A 22,979-nucleotide genomic window follows, 5' to 3' on the forward strand; every position below is an offset into this window, starting at 1 on the left:
GCATACAGGTTGAACAAGTATGGTGAAAGAATACAACCCTGTCTCACACCTTTCCCAATTTTAAAACTTTCAGTGTTCCCATGTTCTGTTCCAACCCATAGCCATCCTGTATAGGGTTTCTGAGGAGCAGCTGGTGATGTTGAACTGCTGACCTTGCAGTTCAAACGGCTTTGCAGTCCGGCACATTAACCCATAGCGCCACACCAGGACTCCAACATTATACTTAGGACTAAGTTTTTGGGTGTTGTTGTTTTTTAACTTTTTAATTATCAATTGAGTGAAGGTTACATTTTACATTAAACATATCATATGTTTTGTTTATCTCAATGACTGCAATCCCCTCCCTGTAACAACAGTTATCTCACTTCCTCCCAATGGTTCTTATATCCCTCCCACGCTTCTTTCCAACCTTTCTGAATTTTGTCTTTATATTAATGTTGCCCTTTTGATCTTGAATTGGTTGACCATTCCATGGTGAACATCAACTGGCTGAAAACTGAACCATAAGGATAAGTTCCGTCCCATACCTGAGGAGTGGCCAAGGGCCATAGTCTCAGGTTCCTTCAGTCTCTTTCTGACCAGTAAACCCAGTCTTTTTTTATAATTTTAAGTTTTGTTTCAAATGTCCTCCCAATCTATCCAGGACATTCTAAGTGAGCTATTTCAGAGCAGTTACTATGGTAGCAATGTACCATCTAGTTCTTCTGGTGTCAGAGTCATTAAGACTGATGTCATGTGTTCCGTTAGCTCATTCGACTAATTGGTTCTAAGAGTCATCAATTTTCATCCACACATAGAGACAGTTGTACCTTAGATAACAGTTCATGAACTTTGATGTTCCTTGAGACTATGGACTTAGGACTAATTATTTTTTATCATACACACACATACATGTTTTTGAATATAAAAGAAGTAAGTCTTTAAGATGAGATCTTATTTAAAATACCTTACTGCTCAATTACTGATTTTCAAAAACTGGAATACTCAAAGCATACATTTTTTTAAAGAGCATTTCATTTTAAAATATGAACCATCTTAATAAGAGTTCCTCCAAAGGAGAATAACACCTACCAGAAAACATTATGTGAAGTTTTTCCAGGACTTCTACTTGATCCAACCAAACATCGGATATAAACACAAACATGGCATCTTTATTGTCATCTTCTAGTTGTTTTAGTTTTGCAGATGTCTTCACAGAAGTATTAGAAGGCCCTCCAAAAAAATTAATATTTCCATAGTAGGCCCTATACAATTATACAATAGGAATTATCCTTTATATTCTGTTGAAGATATATTCCTAATAATTTTATAAATTCAGCTTCATTCTATGTAATGAGGTTATTTTTCCATCAATGTAAATGTTGTTAAGTGCCGTCAAGTCAGTTCTTACTCATAGCAACTCTGTATAGGGTAGCCAAGGAGCAGCTGGTAGGTTTGAACCACTGATCCTGTAGTTAGCAGTCCACCTTGCCCTATAGTACCACACCAGGGTTCCAATAATGTAAATAGTGCCAAGAAAACATATTATTTGTAGCACTTTAAAAAGCAAACTTAATTTAAATCTAAAATGAGGCAGGAAGCAGGAAATAAAATAAAGAGGATACATTTGACTTCGAATGGAGTAAGTAAACATTAAATCATAATTTCTTTTACGGTTGCACGTAGGAGAAAATGGGTACTCAATTTGAATGATATCTAACAGAAACCACAACCGTATGCTACCCATTTGGTCCAGCAATTCCACTTTTAGAAAAAATCTGTTGTAATGAATGAAGGATGTATATGAAGACTAACATTTCAGAAGTGTGAAAGTTTGAAAGGAGACTGGAAGCTTGACAAGAAAAGGTCACAGGAAAATGGGGTAATCTATACAGGGCTGGCCTTCACAGCACTACCTGCTCCATACTGGCTGAAATCCTTTGGTTCCCAGCTTAAATGCTACTACCCCAGGAAGCTGCCACTAAGGATCCCAAAAGAGGTTTGATATTCCCATTATACACTCAAACAGCATCCTACATTTGTCCCTTGTAAAACATGTCGTATTTGTAATTGGCTAATTTTTTATTCTACCACTTGTCTATCAGTTTGTCATCTGTGGTGGCTTGCAAGTAGTGTGATGCTGGAAGCTCTGCTTCAGAGACAAAGACAGACTAGGAAGAAGGGGAGGCAATCATTTCTGAAAGTTCATTGTTGTTATGTGCTGTCGAGTCAGTTCCGACCCACAGCGACCCTGTACAGGTTCAGTATGAGTTGGAACCGACTTGATAACACTTAACAACAACATACATGTGACTGTATTTGTGGGAAAAGACAATGGAGAAGCTCAATTATCATCACCAAAAAAACACTAAAGACCCACTATGAAACAGACCATCAATGCTCAAATGCAAATTCAGACTGAAGCTGAAGAAAATTAAATCAAGTCTACAACAACCAAAATGTGATCTTGAGTATAGTCCACCTGCATTTAGAGATCATCTCAAACACAGAATTGTGCATTAGACACTAATGATCAAAAACCAGAGGAGTTGTGGGATGACATAAAAAACATCATGCATAAAGAAAGCAAGAGGTCATTATAAAGGCAGGAAAGAAAGTGGATATCAGAAAAGACTCTGAAACTTGCTGTTGAATGTAGAGAGGGTAAAGTGACTGGAAGGAATGATGAAGTAAAAGATCTGAACAGGAAATTTCAAGGGACAGCTCAAGAACACAAAGTATTATAATGAAATGTACAAAGACATGAAGCTAGAAAACCAGGGGGAAGACAATTTCTCAAGCTGAAAGAACTGAAGATTTCTCAAGCTGTAATTCATGACCTGACTTGAAATACTGAAGGATTTTATGGGTAAAATGGGAGCATGGTGGCTAAATAGAATAAACATTGATCTGTGAACCACAAAGTTGAGCTCACTAGCCACTCCACAGGAGAGAGAGGAAGCTTTCTGCTCCCACAAAGATTTATTGCCTCAGAAACCCTGAGGTTGCCATGTGTTAGAATTGACTCAACAGCATTTAACAATAACAAAAACAATGGTTACGATATTGAATGACACAGGAAGTATCAAAAAAAGATGGAATATTCAGTTACTGTATTAAAAATAATTGGTTTGACAAGTTCAAGCATTTCAAGAGGGTCCATATGACCAAGAAACAATGACAATGAAGAAGAAATCCAAACAGCACTAAAGGCAATGTCAAAAAATAAGATTCTAGGAACTGAGAGATGACCAATTGGAATGTTTCAACAAACTAAAAGCAGTCACTCATCTATGTCAAGAAATTTGGAAGGCAGCTACCTCGTCAACAAATTGGAAGTTATTTGTGCCCATTCCAAAGAAAAGACCCACTCAGATAGCAGAAATCACCAAACAGAACCATTAACACCACATGTAAAATTTTGCTGAAGATGTTGCAGCAGTATATCCACAAAGAGCTGCCAGAAATTCAAATTGGATTCAGAAGAGGACGTGGAACAAGGAATTTCATTACAGATGGATTTTGGCTGAAAGCAGAGAATACCAGAAACATGTTTACTTGTGCTTTATTGACTACGGAAAGGCATTCGACTGTGTGGATCATAACTATGGAAAACACTGTGAAGAATGGGTATTCTAGAATAATTTTGCTCGTGAGGAACCTGTACATAGACCAAGAGGCAGTTGTAGAACAAAACAAGAGGATACTGAATGGTTTAAAATCAGGAAAGGTGTACACTAGAGTTGTACTCTTTCACCATACTTATTCAGCCTATATGCTAACCAAATAATCTGACAAGTTGGATTATATGAAGAATATGGCATCAGGATTTAAAGAAGACTCATTAACAACCCTTGATATGCAGATGATACAACAACATTGCTTGCTGAAAGGAAAGAGGGCTTAAAATATTCGCTGATGATGAAGATCAAAGACCATATAGCCTTTAGTATGACTTGTACCTCATTATAAAGAAAACAAAAATTCTCACAACTGGAGCAGTAAATAACATCATGATAAATGGAGATGATAGAAGTTTTCAAAGACTACATTTAATTTGGATAGACAATCAACACATGGACGCAGCAGTCAAGAAATCAAATGACATGTTATTAGACAAATCTAATGCAAAGAACATCTTTAAAGTGTTAAAAAAACAAAGACATCAGTTTGAGAATTAAAGTGGGTCTGAAACAAGTCAGAGTATTTGTAATCATCTCATATGCATGTGAAAAATGGAGAGTGAATAAGGAAGACTGTACAAGATGCATTTGAATTATGGTGTTGATGAAGAATATCTTTGAAAGTTCCATGGACTTCCAGAAGAATTAATCTAATCTGTACTGGAAGAAGTACAGCCAGAATGTTCCTTGGATGTGAGGATGGTGAGATTTTGCCTTTTGTACTTTGGACATACTGTCAGGGACGACCAATCCCTGAGGAAGGATATCATGCTTGGTAAAGTGAAGGGTCAACTAAAAAGAGTTAGATCTTCAACAAGATGGAATGACACAGTGGAAGTGACAATGGGTTTACACATAACAGTTGTGAGGATGGTACAGGATTGAGCAGTGTTTCATTCTGTTGTATGTAGGATCTCTGAGTTGGAACCAACTTGACAGCACTAAACAATATTATGACGCTTTCCCTTATACTTAGGACTTGCATCCATTAGTAATATAATACAAAAGTCAGAAGTTGATAAATACATGGGAATTATATTCTTCTGTTTTCCTGTCTCTAATCTTACAAGAACTTCTCAGCAACCTTACAAATAATAATCAAGACAAATGTATTAGAAATTAAGACAAGTATATTGGAAATCTTTTCCAGTTAAAACAAAAGCACAAATATGTTACTGCAGCTAACATAGAGTCATTCTCATTCTGCTAATTTTCATAGTTACTGAGAAAAGTGTCCTCTCATTTTTCCATTTTCTTTCTAGTTTGACATAAACTTTGATGACTTTCAATAATTGAGATTGGACTATCATACATTTAATACTGCATTACAGTATTCCTATTCAGTTTTTATACCTAGTAGTACTAGAGGGCTCAGTGGGTGGAAATCCAAAAGCATTGACATGGAACACTTGATCTTCAAACCAACCTGAAAAAAGATAAGTTATAAATCACTTTAATTTGTCCAATTCTCCTTTTTGTTCAAAAGGACAAAGCTATGAAATACAAAGCAGTAATGCTAAGCTATAGAGTCCTGGTGTGGTGCTGTGGGTTAATGTGATGGACTGCAAAGTCATTTGAACCACAAAGTCAGAGGTTTGAGCTCCTCAGAAACTCTATACAGAGTCACTATGGGTCAGAATGAACACAATGGCACTTAAGAACAACAAAATGCTAGGCCATAATCATATTCCATGTATACTAACTACAGAAGCTGTCAAGATCCTTAGTCTCAATTAGAAAGTTCATGAGAACAGAAATAATTGATTCAAAAATTAATTTCTTACCTTTTTATTTTATAATAAAATTTAGACTACAGAAATATTTGGTACATAGATATGTTGTTAAGTCCCATCGAGTCGGTTCCAACTCATAGCAATCCTGTATGGAGTTTCCATGGAGAAGCTGGCGGGTTTGAACCATCAACCTTGTGGTTTGCAGTCCAGTGCTGATTTTACAGTACCATACCAAGAGTCCTTTATGTCCCTAGATATATCTAAAAAGTTTTTAATAACAATTTTATCAACATAATTTCCATATAATATAAACCACCCTACTAAAGTGTACAATTTAGCAGTTTTTATATAATATACTTTGGACATATTGTCCAGAGGGAACAGTTGCTGGAGAAGGATGTTATGCTGGGTAAGGTGGAGGGTCAGAGAAAAAGGGGAAGACCCCTAATGAGATGGATTGGCCAGGTGGCATCATTGATGGACTCAGGTGTGGCAGCGATAGTGAGGTTGGCCCAGGATCGGACATTGTTTCGTTCTGCTGTGCATGGGGTCGCTATGAGTCGGTTCCGACTCGATGGCACCTGACAACAACAACAACAACATATAATATATTCAGTGAGACCTGATGGCACAATGCTTAAGGCACACCAGTGCTAACCAATACATTGGCAGTTTGAACCCACCAGGAGAAAGCTTTGGCAATCTGCTTCTGTACAGATTTCCAGCCTTGGAAACCTATGTGAGCAGTTCTACTCTGTTCTATAGTCACTCTGAGTTGCCATCAACTCGACGGCAGTGGGTACAATACAATCACATCACCATTACCTAATTTTAGAAAATTTTTATCATTTCAAAAAGAAACACCCTGCCCAATTGCAGGCTAAGAGTTTGTCAAATTATATCACATAAACATTTTTAAGCAATCTAGAAAATTCTGTTTTACTGCAGAATGAAGAGGAGGAAAGGAAAAGAGTATTCTGACTTACCTTCTGCTAAGACATAACATGCTTCTGTATACAAACCATTATGGAACTGGTATCAACAGTTAAGGAAGATAAGTTTATTCTGGAGGCACTGGTAAGGCCAGTATACATTTTGAGTCCAAAAGGACTTCCAAGCAATAATTCAACAGATTTAGCATTTGAAATTGTGAACAGACTATATCTTAAAATTTTCAAGTTTAATCTTAGTGTTTAATTCCAAGATACAGCCTGCTCATATGGACAATACAGAATATTCTTAGCATGCTACAAATGTTCTCAGTTATTTGTCTGGTTTCTCAACATAAGGAGGAATTAGTACTTTTGTCTCTGTTTAGGACTGTGTTCGCTATATTTTTATGCCGCCATCATATAAAATTACTAGGAACCCATATAGGTAAATTTGAGAGTGACATAAAAACAATTTCCTCAATTCATTTAAAATAGATTTTTAAAACTAAAGAAAAGTGAAGGATATAGCTTTACTAAGGTCCAGTTGTACCGTTCCAGTAGGATCTTCCAGAAAAAATTTTCCCTAAAAATAATTAAAAGGAAAATGTCATTTATCAAAAAGAATGCTATGAAAATAGCTGAAATACTGACAATTTTGACAATAGAACATAGTAGACTGAAAAGATTTTTTTTTTTTTTTTTAAATCACATTTCTAGTCCAGGCTTTTACATTTATTATACTGGCAATTTCAGGCTCAACACATAATTGAAACTCAGACTTTTCATAGGTACTTTGGGAAATGGCTGCTGTAGATACAGCAACACCAAGAGACATACTAACTGGCTGCCATCAGGAGAGTCTTAGCAGGTATCTTTACCTAACAGAGTCAGCATGTGCTCTGCAGGTTTGTTTGTGCAGAAACCAGAAACCCTGTATCTTCGGTTCAATAAGTGGTCACTGAGAGACTAACTTCAGGCTGTACAAAACTATGCACCTATTCAAAACACTCTTTCTTAGTATCTATTCAGGAACCCAAACAAAAGTAAAAAGTTACTTGGAATGGAAGTAGAAGTCTAGAAGAAAAGAATACATTCCTGTACCCTCTATAGAAATGCTATAAGTAACTAACATTTCGTCAGTTTGAATGGTGAAAATGAAAGTTTGATGCTTATTAACTTACCTCTTTTAACTGGGTTATCATCCCAAGAACAATGACATCTCCAATTTTGGTTGTACTACCCAGTAAGGTTTCTATTGTTTTAAGCTAAAATAAAATAAAATCGTAAAGAGAAAAAATAAATTCTTTTAAGAAACCAACATTTTTATAAATAAGCAAATTTTGGTGCACATTTCAAAACTTACAACTACTTTACATTATAAAACCAAATGAATCTTAGGCAGTTTAATTTTATCCCACAAATATATCAAATATATATGATGGCCTAGAAGCATTATGCCTAAAGAAACACTGTATCAACTCAGACATTTACCAATGACTTACATTTCATATCGTATCATTTTGAATAAGTACATTTGTCTTTAAAATATAGAAATATCCATTTTATGTGTCTTATTTGGTCAGAAGGAAGCAGTAGCTTCTACTAGAGATTTGAAAGACCTAAGACACTAAGCATGGACTTTATCAACATGGGACCGGCAGCCAGGTCAGTTAGTTTTAACAAAACAGTTACCAGAGCTTTATTTTCATTTAAAATTCAATAAATTAGAATCAAGCAATAAATACTAAACATATATATTCACACCCACACTACCCACCAAATAGCTAGCATAATGTTCCAACCTGGAATTTGCTTCCACTTTCATCAGGGTTAGAACCTATCACTGGAGGAGTAAATAATTCATGTCTGTGGGTTCTCTATACAAAAGAAAGATTCACATGAATTACTGAAACAGACATTAATATTTGCAATAAATTTAAAACCCAAATAATTACTTCCCTGTGTTTCTGGTTTCCACTTCTCTCTTTCCTAACCCTTCTAAATTTGTCTTTGGGTCTCAGATTGTTGATTATTCTAAGGTGTGTATACCTCACTAGTGTTATTGTTTTCTTATGAGACTCTTTTCTTGTTTGCCTGCATTCAGTTCCAGACCTGAGGAGTGACTAAGGGCCATAGTCTCGGGGCTCCACCAATCTATCTAGCTAGAAAGCCTGGTATTTTTTTTTATGATTTAGAGTTTTGTTCCACATTTGTCTCCCACTCTACCTAAGACCAGCTTTAAACTAAAGAGATGAAGACCAAGCCCTCCCCCTCAGAGTGCTGCAGCTACTGAGAAAAAACTCAACAGAGTACAGCAAAATGAAGTACTGAGAGCTGATAGTGCCCCAGACAGAAGGGACTATTTAACAGGATCCTGAATGATAAGTAAGATTTTGCTAGTCAGAAACAAAAGGAGACTGAAAATAGATATTTTAGTCAGAAGCAAGGGTGTATAAAAAAAGGGTTCTAAGAGAAAAGGAGTATTTGAGACACTATGAAAAGTATTGCAGAGTTGAGTTCTGGGGTGCATGAGGCCAAATGACTTTAGTCAGAGCATATATTTGGGAAATGGTCCCTCCTCACTCTCAGTCCCTCAGTCTGAGTAGGGCTGACAACTTCCCACCACACCCAATTTTACAGACAGCCAATCAAGGCCTAGTAAATGAAAACACTTCATTTCCAGGCTGGTGACTGGTTCAAGGAGGAGTAAAATCTCATGCTGAGAGAATACAAGATACACTTAAGAATTTTTCTAGCACTCTAGGAGTCCTGGTGTGGCACTGTAGGATACAGCACTGGATGGCAAGGTGGGTGGTTAAAACTCGCAAGCCATTTCTTGAAAACCCTATACAGGGTCGCTATAAGTCAGAACTGACTTGACGGCACTTAACAAAAACAACAGGATAAGCACTGGACTGCTAACTACAAGGTCAATGGTTCAAACCCACCAGCCTATCCTCAGGAACCCTATACAGGGTTGTTATGAGTAGGAACCAACTCAATGGCACTTAACAACAACAAATCAACTATAAAAATGAACCCTTTCCATGGCATTGCTAAGAATACTCATGACCATTTTTGTCTCCCCATAGGAAGAACTTGTATGAAAGTCAAATCAATTTTTAAAAAGAGGATCTGAAGGAAAAGTTTCCTCATGACAATGCTTTGGCACGTGGACCAGCTATCCTAGAACTATTGGACCTACAAACTTCTTAGTACTATAAGCCAATAAATTACTTTTTTTGCTTTAGAAAGTTTAAATTTCTAAAGTTTAGAAAGTTTAATGACTGACTGAAAAGGTCTGATAATATAGATTTTGTATGCCAATTCAAGAAATTTATAGACAAATGAAAAACAAGGATTTTGAAGTAGGATACCCTTCATTTAAAAATCAGATTAATTTTCAGAAATGTAATTATAATAAAAATATGAAGTATTTTACAGATGTAAAAAACAAAACAAAAAATGAGGCTCAGAAAGGTTAAGTGACATCCAAATTAATATATTGGATTTTAAAACATAATTTACAAAGAAAAAAGAAAGAAATGTATTTACTGAGTATCTTCTGTTTGAAAGACTGTGTCAAATGTAGCAAATGAAACAAATTTGCAGTCTGATAAAATGGATTAGTACACCAAATGTAAGGGCCAACTCACTCAACTATAGAGAAGATATCCTGATTAGTGTGTTCAAAGCAAGAAGAGACTTTATCCAAGTGAAGGTCAAGAAAGATTTCAGAAACAAGGAGGTATTTGAGAAGAGCCCTGCAGCATTTGCAGGTTTCCAAGAGTGGAGTCCTGTTGTGGCCCTGTGGGTTAATGTGCCAACACTACAAAGCTGTTTGAACTGCAAGGTCGGAGGTTCAAGCTCACCAGCTGCTCCTTGGAAACCCTATAGAGGGTAACTATAGGTTAGAATCGACTTGATGGCACTTAACAACAACAACAAGAGTGGAGCTAGATGAAAGAGAAGTCTAGGGAGCAAACAATATTAGCAAAATGACAAATGTAGAACCAACATATAATTTCTTAATTCAATTTTGGTTCAAAAAGTAAAATATGACTAGAGATGTAGAAACTAAGAAAAAAAAGGTGTAGGAAAAGATCCCAGAGGTCAAGAAATAGAATTTATATTTAGTTTAACAGTCAGCAGTGAACTTCTTTTAAAGATTTCTGTGCAATTCTATAATTTCACACAAATCACAATAAAAAGTTTACCCCAAAAATCATGACACAGCTACACTTCAGGAAGATTAATCTGACAACATAATGTGAGTGACGGAGTAAGAAAGAACAGATATTCTCAGTACTCATTCTCCCCAACTGTTCTTCAGTGCTTACTATTGAAGACCATCTTCTCCTACGTGAAACCTTCTTGTGTGCTTCTGCCATAGAACACATCCTGGCCTGCCCTGCAAATTCTACCAGCTTCCCTTTTCTCTCTACTACCTCTTTCATTCAGAGATCTCTTCCCTATAGTACCATCTATTACTGTATATAGTCTCCCAAACCTCTATCTACCCAGATCTTTGCTCTAGATATACATTTCTTCTGGCAACCTAAACTCCAATATTTAAAACAAGCTGCCATCATCTTACCTACACATTATCTTTTGCCTGTTCGTTAACATATCATTGTTCTACTATCTCAGGCTCAGAATCTTTAATCATCCTTGATTCCTCACTTCTCCCTTGTCTTCACATCCAATTCACCACCATGAACTATGTTTTCACTGCTCCAGTGCTGCTCCCTCTTTCATTTTCCCTTGCCACTTCCTTCATCTAGGCAAACATTTATGTTCCCTCATTCTCTAATTCATCTCAAAATCTGTTGGTAGAGGAAGCTTTCAAAATACCCAGCTCTGATTGAGCTTCTCTAGTATTCAAAGTACTACAGCATAACTCAAAATGAGAATAGCTGCAAATTTTCATTAATAATCGAATGTGGAACAAACGATGAATCTACAAAAATTGCAAGTCATTCAAAATAAAATGGAATGCATAAAGATCAATGTCCTTGGCACTGCTGTTGTTGTTAAGTGCTGTAGAGTCGGCACTTTTTACTGTGATTTGTGTGAAAGTTTAGAGTTGCACAGAAATCTTTAAAAGAAGTTCACTGCTGACTGTTAAACTGCTGTCTCATACCAACCCTGTATAGGGTTTCCAAAGAGCAGCTGGTAGATTTGAACCTTTCGGTTAACAGTCCACTGCTTATCCTATAGTGCCACACCACTGAGTTGAAATGAACTGGTATTGGTCATTTTGAATCAGGGAATCATATGGTTTACTATGCCAGGAAGGGTAAATTGAAGAGGAATGGAATTGCATTCATCATCAAAAGGAGCATTTCAAGATCTATCTTGAAGTAAAATGCTGCCTGTGATAGGATATATCAATATGCCTACAAGGAAGACTAGTTAATACCACTGTTATTTAAATTCACACACCAACCACTAAAGCCAATGGTGAAGGAAAAAAAAAAAAAAAGAATTCCACCAACTTCTTCAACCTAAAATTGATCAAACATGCAATTAAGACACATTGATCAGTATCGGTAAGTACTGAAAAGCAAAAGTTGGATAAAAAGAAAACAGACTGGTAATTAGAAAATCTGGCCTTGGAGACAGAAACAGTGTTGGATATTCCCTGAAAGAATTTCGCAAGACCAATCACTTATTCACTGTAAGTATCTGTTTTCACTGATTCCTGAAGTATCACTGTAGGAAAAGCATTGGACTGCAGAGTCAGTTTGAACCACAAGGTCAGCAGTTCGAATTCACCAGCCACTCCTTAGAAACCCTTACAGGATCACTATGAGTTGGAATCAACTTGATGACACTTATCAACAACATCTTTTTTCAACATCAACGGTGACTATACACATAGGTGACAGGGCAGGCAATATACAATAAGAGGGAAGTTAGCTGTGGATAGATGAGGGTAGCAGGAAACACAGGGAGGAATGCAATAGTTAAAGTAAATAGAGGTAAATCCAGTAATTGTTGGTACATGGAAAGGATTGCAGTCATGTAATGAAGCAAAGTGTATGATTTCTTGAATGTAAAATTAATCGTCTGCTCTGCAAACCTTCACTCAATTCATAATAAAAAATTGAAAAAAAAAACTTATAACCTTGGAAGCCCTAAACAGAGTTGCTATGGGTTGGAACAGACTCAACAGTATACAACTACCACCACCAATACTTTTATCATCATCATTATTAAAGGGAAAGCATATTTTTTTTATTTCTGTATCCTGTAGTCTCAAACATAGAAAGCCCAAAACAGCCTGCTGAATAAAAAACTTTCGATTACAAATTCCATTTTTAATTTATCTTCAAGTCCTATTTATGTTGAAATTACCTTTTCTCCCCTGTCGCTCAACTTACTTGGTGTAAAATGGTGTATCGTTCACGAAACAGTTCTGCTTTATCTCTTGCTGTTCCAAATAAATTTGGTGCAGGGTGATTGGTCATTAATAGACTAGAAAAAAGGAATGTCTACATATGACTATCATAATACACAAAAGCCCACCAAAAATAAAACACAAGATTATCCTCTGAATAAGGTACATCCAAAATTAACTTTAAATAGATGGCAAACTTACGGAAGGAATTTTTTTCTCTCTAAGTTGTAGACAAAGCGTGGAATATCAAATGCTCCTATGATATTGAAAATATGGTCTCTGAAAAACATCCCACAAAAACACAAGGCTTAAATCATTACAACAGTGTGCTAGGTGAACATAATAACTTGTATTATAATCTTACATCTTATATAATTTACTTTACATATTTGCTCAGGTAACATAAACAATTCCTTACACTGTCAAAAATTAATATGGGGAAAGAATATTAGCTTGTACATTTCCCTTTCAAGAGGCAAAAAAATCATTGCTCATTAAGCTCAAGTAAAAAATATTTTTAAAGTAACTTCTAGTTAACAATGTCATCTCTTGAAAAAGAACAATTATACATAAAATAGTTACATCTTAAATCTCTCTCCATACGTACTATTTACTATAAATTATACTACAACATTATTAAAGGATATGGTTAATTTACAACAATTTTAATCCAAAATGCCCCAGGAAAATTGTATAATAGTAAAAGAACCCCACAACTTTTGACTTTATTATTGAGACTTATTTTTGTTAAGTGCTGTCCATTCGATTCATGGTGACTCTGTCCAGGGGTTCCGAGGACCAGCTCGTGGGTTTAAACCATCAACATTGCAGTTAACAGTTCAGTTCTTATCCCACAGTGCCACACCAGGACTCCACCCTTGAGACTTAATATTGCAAAATGCAAACAATAAAATAATTTACTTCTCGTTAGATGCCATCGAGTCGTTCTGACTCATAGCATCCCTGTGCACAACAGAACAAAACATCGCCCAGTATAATTGTTAATAACATAAGCATGTTTGAACTAAGTTAGAAAAACATTCACAGCATGATTGTATACATATTCCAACCTAAATTATCTACCCTGAAATTCTATTTATCCCTCAAACTGAAACGGTCAAAAAAGGTCATCCTACACCAGCTGCTCCTCAGAAACCCTATGCAGGTTCACTGAGTCAGAACAGAATTGACAGAACTTTAACAACAACCGTAGTGGAAGTAACTAGTAAAGAGTACTAGAGGCTCAGAGGACAGGATTCCAGGCACAGCTCCAACATTATCAGTCTTGACAAGTTTACCTGTCATGCCTTTTCTTCAGCTATAAAATAAGAGCTTCTGGTGCACTTAGTATACAATGACTTTTATACAATGACTCTTACATACAATGATTTTCTGACAGCTGATGTGAAAATTTTACCACTCAGCCCCCATTGGACCTCTGCTGACTACAGAATACAAACAACTTGTTAGTAGCAAGGTGTGAAGACTTTAATATCTATTTTAGGATTACCATCCTTAAACTTCACTAAATTATTTTGAAATTCTATTGATAGCATTAGGGCTCACTGTGCTCTAGTATCTTTAATAATGAGTTCACTAGGATAAAATTTAAATCCCTTAATTTCTTTATTTTCTATTAGCTCTAAGAATTTGGGAAAAGGAAAAGATGAAAACTATTGACTTAAATAAGACAAATGGCATCTTTCAATCATCTTTGCTACTACCCCAAATAGAACTGTTAAAACGAAACTATCCCTCTGTCCATTTTCCCAGACATTTTTCTCCCAGTTAATTTTTGTGTATTTGGAAAGATGTATCAAGTTCAAAGGGGAAGAAAGGGGACGCTCAGGAAAATAAACCCCCCCCAAATTATTGTTATATAAATTCCTAAACTCTGTTAGCGTAAGAAGAATAAAAGCCTGGAAATCTGCTTTTAGAAATCAGCCAATGAAAACCCTATGAATTGCAACAGCCCAATCCCATCGTGCCCTGGGCTTTCATGGGCTGGGCCAACTTGAAAGCAATTAACAATAACATAAAATAGTAGAAAGTGTCATCAAACTGAGGTTCAACCCTCAGTAGCCATTCATTAAGTGACCCAACTATGTGCTGAACTTATCTGAGCTCAGAACTTTCCTAAAGAGCAAAAGCAAATACTTCTGAATTTAAAGTTCAATTCCTTTTTATATAGCATGTAAAAATATGAAGTCACATCAATTGGGTATGCAGCAAGAGTTAGAAATGGTACGAACAATACAAAAATCTCAAATCCTAGGACAAAACTGTCAAGATGAGTTTGACTTGAAATGAAGCACTTAGAAATAACTGCAGCTCCCTCTGTAGAAGTGATGTACGTGGTAGTGTGCCATCAAGTCAGTTCCGACTCATAGTGACCCTGTATGTGGTTGCCGAGGCTGTAAACATGAGCAGAAAATCACATTCTCCTGCAGAGCAGCTGGGGGACTGGAACTGCTGACCTTGTGGTTCGTTGCCCAACATGTAATTCACTATGTTTCCAAGGATCCTTCTCTATAACATGCTGACCACTACTTACTTCCCCAGGAAAAGAATTAAAATAACTACTCAATAAAACTTCCAAAGAAAGAAGAAAATGTTCATTTTCTCCACATACATAGTTTCATCTGCTGCCTGGCTGCATTCCTGGACTGCTGTTTCCACTATAGAGCGCTCAATCATGTTGGATGACACTGAAAAGAGAATTTCAAAGTCAATTTTTTTTTAAAGGCATAAAAATTAGTAGTTCTTTCTGCAGATACCTTTTTCCCTAAAAATTATCAGCAAACACTAGCCCTGAGATTCTTATTACATAATTTTAGGAAGGAAAAATATGTCAGAACAATAGTGAAAGTCATACCTCAAATACCTTAATTATACACATTCAAAGGCACTTCTAACACCTTAATATATAGCCAAAGATCATAACTTTCAAATATTGTTTAGCAATATAAATTCAGTCATATAAATACTTCTGAAAGATCCTAGCTTTAATTTCTGGAGATAACACCATTTCAAGGTTACATTTCTATAGTTTTTTGTTTTTTTTTTATCACAACTACTGTTGCAATCAGCATGATAGCAACAATCCCCAAAACTCAATACCATCAAGTCCATTCTGACTGATACTGACCCTACAAGATAGAGTAGAACTGCCCCATTGAGTCTCAACACTAAATCTTTACAGAAGCACAATGTTACATCTTTCTCCCACGGAGTGAGTAGTAGATTAGAACTGCTGGCATTCCAGCTGAACGTTTAACTGCCTCATTAGACACCCTAACAGTAACCTTAACAGTTACAAAGTGCCACATATTTAATAAGTGCTTAATAAATACTAGCTATAATAGTGACCATTATATCTAGTACTTCAAAAGCACTATCCCACTACATAAATGTCCTGTAAGAAGTGAACGTGCTCATCTCTCTTTTTTTTTTTTTTAATGCTTTATTGTGAATTATATGATAGTTTACATGGGGGAACTTTAGTTTTATAGTCATTCCATCGTATATCATCTCTGTTTTTAAAACTCTTAGCTGTGAATTAGATCAAGGTTTTCAGAACAAATCCGTTTTCCATTACACAATTCATACATTTTGTTTCATATTATTGATTGCAATCATCCATAATGCAACATAATTTATCCTACTCCCCACCCCATGTTTCCAATTTTCATTCCTCCTTCCTTCCTAACCCGTCTGAACTTTGTCCTTGGACAAATGCTGCCCTTTTGATCTCAAATGGTTGATTATTTGTTCCAAGGAAATACGCTCATATCTTACAAATGAGGAAAGTATATTTTCAAAAGTTTAAATAATTTGCCCAAGAACACAATTACAAGGGGTAAAAGAGTAACACATATGTAGGCCTGATTCCAGAATAGGTGTCCTTAATTTCGGCATATTCTTAGACGAAATATCCTACGCCAGTGTAAAAATGGCATGACAGAGGTGTCTGACCTCTGACTTCACAAGCAGGAAGGAGAATCAAACCCAACATCAGTCCTATGAGGCAGCGGTCATACATGCCTCCATCCCCCAACCTTCTTACCAATTCTGTCACCAATCATCCTCCCCAGAGTATTCTCTGGTTCAATGCCAGCACTTTCTGCAATAATTCATTGCAATGGCCTCACAGAACTCAAAGACAATACTCATGATTAGGGTGTTTATTAGGGACGTTAAGTTACAATTCAGGATCAGAAGTGCTTAAGGTACAAGTTCTTTCAGTCAGGAGTACCTATTCTCAGCCATGCTTGCTGGTTCTTGCCCTCTCAGCCACAAGGCCACTTGGCCTCTACTCTGCTTGGGCAATTGTTACCAAGGTCCGTTAGCGCTGCTAACACATGCCCAAGGACATGCCACTACACCATAAGTCTCAGCCTGAAGATACTCAGCTCTAGCTCTGTGGCTCCATCAAATCTAGCACCCCAAATAAAGTTCCTGGAGGTACCCCACATTGCAAGTGAACCTCCAGCCCAAAGACACTCAGCTTGACTTGCTCCGTAGGCTGGGAAGCCCACTGCTCTGTTTTGAGCTCCTGGTTCTGCTGCTGCCACTCCTCTGTGGCCACAGCTCTCTGTTTTTTGGAATGCGGTGGTGAGAGTTACACTACTTACCTGCTCGTTTATTTGGGGTTTTTTCTCCAAATCTTCATGAGTACCTAACTGAAGCACCAGGATGCTAACCAAAGATGGTTCGAATCCATCAAATGGCTCCATTAAGAGAACGATGCCGCAATTGCTTCTGTAAAGGTAATAGCCTTGGAAATCCTACTGGGCAATGTTACTCATCTTATATAGGGTTTCTAAGAGTCCTCATGTGGCGCTGTAGGATAAGCACTGGAATGGTAACCAAAAGTGTCAGCGGTTCAGACCCACCAGCCATTCCTCAGAAACCCTATACAGGGAGGCTGTGAGTCAGAAACAACTTGAAGGCATTTATCAACAACAACAAATAAGGTTGCTGTGAGTAGGAACGGACTCATCAGCAACAGGTTTAGTTTACTGGGCTTAGCTTAAGTGAAGAGGACAACTGTGGTTTAGTGGTAGAATTCTCACCTTCCACACAAGGGACCCAGGTTCAGTTCCTGGCGAAAGTACCAAAGCACAGCCACCACCCATCTGTCAGTGGAAGCTTAAATGTTGCTATGATGGCAAACAGGTTTTAAGGAAACTTCCAGACAATGACAGGCTACGGAAGAAAGGCCTGGTAATCTATTTCTGAAAACCAGCCAATGAAAACGCTGTAGATCACAATGGTCTGATACACAACTGATCAGGGGGATGACAGAGGACTGGGCAACATTTAGTTTAGTTGTTCATGAGCTAACTGTGAGTTGGGGGCTGACTCAGTGGCAGCTGAGAACAGCAACAGCTTAAGTAAGACACAACAGGCATTCAGAGGAGATGAAAGTACTCAAAAAAGGATCCGATCACCATCAGAGGAACAAGGGAACCAGAGAGAACGAGGGCTGTGTCTACGCCATGACGATGGATGACTATAAAGGAGTTTCTGGGGAACACTCTGAGGTTCCAACTGAACTATAGGTATCACTCCTTGGGAAGAAGCATTACCATTTTTATGTCTCATAACACTGAGACATTTTAATACTAAAGCCCCAACTTTTACTTAAATATATAAATTAAATTAAGTGCCAAGAACTCTATTACTAATATTAGAGTTATCAGAAAATATTACTTACAAGGTTGCTTCTCAACAGCATCAATGATCTTTTCCAGTGCATCTTCAAGTTCTAATTCACTAATAGATTGAAGAGCCTCTGTGAGATACTTAATGGCTTCACTGATAAGAGGAAGAGAAAAGATGAGACCAGTCATTGATAATTAAGGCAAAAAAATATACAGCAAAAACTGGTAAACATTCATCAGACTGTACGATTAACTACTCTCCTCTTTATGTTACAAAACCTTTATAGCTGTGACAATTGCAATTAGTCATGATAACAATTACTCACTATTGAATCATAAGAAACTATCCCCATCTCCTTTCACCAAACCCATCTAGACAAGACGAAAACTATTCAGTGGGGACTCTACTTTCCCCTGCACACTCTGAAACTGAACTCCCTCTTGAAAACTTGTAAGCCAGTCACTTCTTGCCTTTATAGAGTTCCCCCTTCCCCCTTCTCCCCCACTATTTTAGGTAGCTAATGTCTAAGTTGCCTGTCCCTATCAACTCTGTGTACAGAGGAGATAGGTTTGATCCTTGATGTGAAGACTCCTTCCCTCTCAGTTGGTATTTTGAGCTATTGCATCCATAAGTATAGGTCAAGTTCATCAAATTGTAGCAATTTACACTTGTTTACTTTATCAAATTTCTTTATTTTCCTCTAGTCGAGTTCTGATCATCAAGCCATCAAAGATGGATCAGTGGGTACTATCATCAAGTTTGGGGGTTCTTGTGCATCTCCCTAACTTTATATCAGCTGGACACTTCACTCTCAACTCTAGGCCTCTGTGGCTAGGTCCTTGACTATGGACTTAGGAGTTCCCAGGTAACATAACCATTTTTAAAACTCTAAACTAGAACAAAAACCTCACTCTATACACATTAGATTTGATACATCACACTGTTGTTGTTAGGTATCATGGAGTTGGTTCAGACTCACTGCAACCCTGTGTACAACAAAACGAAACACTGCCCAGTCCTGCACTATCCTCATCATTGGTATATCTGAGACCATTATTGTAGTTACTGTATCAATCCATTTTATAGGATGCCTTCCATTTTTTGTGGACCCTCTACTTTGCCAAGCATGAGGTCCTCTGGGGACTGGCCCCTCCTGATAACATAGCTAAAGTACGTGAAATGAAGTCTCACACCATCATCAATTCTAAGGCGTCTTCTAGCTATACTTCCTCCAAGACACATTTGTTTGTTCTTCTGACAGTTTATGGTATATTCAGGATTCCTCACCAACACCATAATTCAAAGGAATCAGTTCTTTTTCATTCATGATTCAGTTTTTGTATTGCAAATGAGGTGAATGAAAATACCATGGCTTGTGTCATGACTTGGGTTACAACAGAATGAAGCACTGCACATTCCTGCTTCATGCTCACAGCTGTTGTTTTATTTGAGTCCATTGTTGCTACTACTGTGTTAATCTATCTTGTTGTGGATCTTCCTCTTTTTCAATGATCCTCCATTTTACCAAGCATGATGTCCTTCTCAAAGGACTAGTCCTTCCTGACAGCATATCCAAAGCACAAGAGACAAAGTCTCATCATAATTGCTTCCAAGGAGCAATCCAGCTGTAATTATTTCCAAAACCTATTTGTTCTTCTGGCAGTCCATGTTATACTCAATAATCATAATTCAAATGCACTGATTCTTCTCCAGTCTTCCTTATTCACTGTCCAGCTTTCACAGGCGTATGATGTGACTGACAATACCATGGTTTGTATTAGACAAAATTTAGCCCTTAAACTAACATCTTTGCTCTTTAACACTTAAAGAGGTCTTTCGCAGTAGATGTGCCTAATGCAGTACATGATACAATTTCCTAACTGCTGCTTCCATGATCACTGATCGTGGATTCAATTAAAATGAAATATTTGACAACTTCAATCTTACAGCAGGTTGTTATTGAGTCTTATTCCAATTCTGATATTGATTCTACTTCTCAGATTATCAACTCAGCACACAGACTAAATAAGTCTGGTAAACAGATACAATCCTGACCCATACTTTTCCTGATTTTAATAAACCGCATAACCGTAAATATTGTCTGTGAGTTCTGTGCAGCCACTGCAATGGATTATAAAACCCAGCAGAGAAGTAAAATGTCTTGGGAGGGATGGTTGGTGTCAGAATAGGGTAAATAAGGCTGGAGGGTGGAGGCATGTCTGACCTCCATCTCATAGGAATTGGTCTTTGGCTGGAGATTCTCCTCTTTCTCCTTTGTTAAGATGGAGGAAGTCAGCCATGGCCTCCACATCATTTTTGCAGGTCTTAAGGACAGTGAAGATGGTCTATAAATATTTGATGAGAATCCCTAAAATCACACATATTTGGGGGGAAGCTTGGGATAGCTCTTAGAATAGAATAAAGCCTGCAGTGTCAAGTAGGATCCTAGCCTTGCCAAATCTTATTAGGCTCATCCAGTGCCTAGGGAATTCCTGGTGCTCTCTTGTCTCAAAGTGTATATATAGCTATTTCTTCCAACTCTCCTTCTCTTCACCTACGTAAGTCCTACTCATTCTTTAACACTCGGCTCAATGAAGCCCTGCCTAGACTCTAAACAGTTTATGTTTCAGTATACATTCTCATAACTGAAATTAAATAATTATGAATTATTGTTTAACATCCACAGTAGGCAAACTTATTAGATAGCCCAAATGATCTGTGGCTCTTGGTATTCATACGATGGAGCTTCAAAAAATTCATGGAAAATGGAATGAAAAGAAAATGGATTTATTCCATGAACTTTTTGAAGCCCCTTCAAACCCTTGTGCAACCTCTGCCTCTTGAATGTTGGCCAGATTCAGTAACTTGCTTATAACCAATGGAAACAGCAAAAGTGATGGACTATCTTATTGTTTAATTTTTAAAATAAAAATTCTACCACTATTTTTCAAACCAATGGAATGACACTGCTTTGACTAGGTTACAACAGATGATAACTTCTGTCTGGCAAACAGACTTTGTTCCTGACTTTGATGAAACAAGCTGCCATGTTGGAGAGGCTCAGATGGCAATGAACTCCCAGTGGACTTTAGTCAACAGCCAGCAAGGAACTTAGGCCTTCAGTCCAGCAATCCATAAAGAATAAAATCCTGCCTATCAAGGAGTAAATCTGGAAAAAGAACCAGCTCAGCTGAAATTTCAGATGACAGGTAGATCCATCTTGACAGCAGCCTTATGAGAAACGGAAGCAGAGAATGAAGCTAAGCCTTTGGATTCCTGACCCATACAAACTGTGATATAATGTATCATGTGTTAAGTCTCTACATTTTAGGGTAATTTTTTGTGCAGCAATAGGTATCCAAAGACCTATCTGCATCTCTAAGCTCCACTTCCTTCCTGAATATTTCTAAGTGAATTAATTAATGAATGATAGCTGAATTTTAGTTCAAATTCTAAGTGAAAACGAAAAATAATTAATCAATTACTCATATTTTCAAAATGTCAAGGATCAATTGAATAAAATTCATGATTTCCTTAAAGGGAATATTCATTCTTATCTTTGCTCACCAGTATTCTCTCTCACACACACACACACACAAAAGCAAAAGCAAAAGTCCCACAAGACTCATCGTTACAAAGATAACAAGGCTACATACACAACAGCAATCAAAACATGGTACACAAACTGCCATCTCATCTACCCTCAAACCATAACTAGACGGTGTCCAGCTATAACTATCAACAGTCTGACAAGGTACACAATAGATAAATGTAGAACAAAACTCAGAATCTTAAAAATGTTCAGACTTACTAGACCAGATGAGACTCAAGGAACTTCTCTATACCTTTGCCTTTGTTATTGTTAAGTGCTGTGGAGTCAGTTCCAACTCAGAGCAACCCTGTATAGGTTGTCCAAAGAGTGACTGGTGGGTTTGAACCGCCAATTTTGGGGTTAGCAACCCACTGCCTATTCTACAGTGCACTCCAGGACTGCTGAGCTCAGATACCCTTTAAACTTTGAACTGAAACCACCCCCCAGGGGCCACCTTTCAGCTAAATAGATTGGTCCATGAAATAAACACTATCACTGAGGAGTACTGTGCTCCTTCTAAAACATCATCTATGTGAAACTGAACAGTCTTACCCTAAAGGAAAGAAGAAAAAGTGAGGGCAGGAAAACTAGATTTACAGAAACAAAACAACTAGAAGAGAAAAAATGAGACTGTGGACAGAGACATAGTGAAAAATGAAACCAAGGTCACTGAAGAATATGTATGTTGTTGTTAGGTGCCATTGAGTTGGTACCAACTCATAGTGACCCTATGCACAACAGTACAAAATACTGCCCAGTCCTGGGCCCACCTCACAATGGTTGACACACGCTTGAGCCCATTGATGCTGCCATTTTGTAAAGAAATTATTAAAAGGGATCTGTAGGGTAGTGGTTACGAATTGGGCTGCGAACCTTACGGTCAGCGGCTCCAGCGGCTCCGCGGGAGAAAGATGAGGCTTTCTACTCCCGTAAGGATTTACACCCTCGGAAACCCTGTACAGGGTTGCTATGGGTCGGAATCGACTCAAC

The 22,979-nt window shown here is 37.4% G+C and overlaps 1 protein-coding gene across 3 annotated transcripts in view; it reads right to left on the minus strand.

Moving 5' to 3' along the window:
• The window catches only part of POLE2 (polymerase (DNA directed), epsilon 2, accessory subunit), a 40,333-nt gene that overhangs the window by 12,098 nt on the left and 5,256 nt on the right, over nt 1-22,979 (minus strand). For 2 of the 3 annotated variants that reach the window (XM_006872325.1, XM_006872326.1), the window contains exons 2-11: nt 18,450-18,550; nt 15,363-15,438; nt 12,932-13,009; nt 12,714-12,807; nt 8,130-8,204; nt 7,509-7,592; nt 6,854-6,910; nt 6,382-6,430; nt 5,016-5,088; nt 1,072-1,244 (exon numbers count right to left, since the gene is read on the minus strand). In XM_006872325.1, the coding sequence (XP_006872387.1) occupies nt 1,072-1,244; nt 5,016-5,088; nt 6,382-6,430; nt 6,854-6,910; nt 7,509-7,592; nt 8,130-8,204; nt 12,714-12,807; nt 12,932-13,009; nt 15,363-15,438; nt 18,450-18,550 (860 nt within the window). The remainder of the gene's footprint in view (nt 1-1,071; nt 1,245-5,015; nt 5,089-6,381; nt 6,431-6,853; nt 6,911-7,508; nt 7,593-8,129; nt 8,205-12,713; nt 12,808-12,931; nt 13,010-15,362; nt 15,439-18,449; nt 18,551-22,979) is intronic. The other variant, XM_006872327.1, reaches the window with a different exon arrangement.

Source organism: Chrysochloris asiatica, unplaced genomic scaffold (genome assembly GCF_000296735.1).
Source record: "Chrysochloris asiatica unplaced genomic scaffold, ChrAsi1.0 scaffold00194, whole genome shotgun sequence".
NCBI classification, from domain to species: Eukaryota; Metazoa; Chordata; class Mammalia; order Afrosoricida; family Chrysochloridae; genus Chrysochloris; species Chrysochloris asiatica.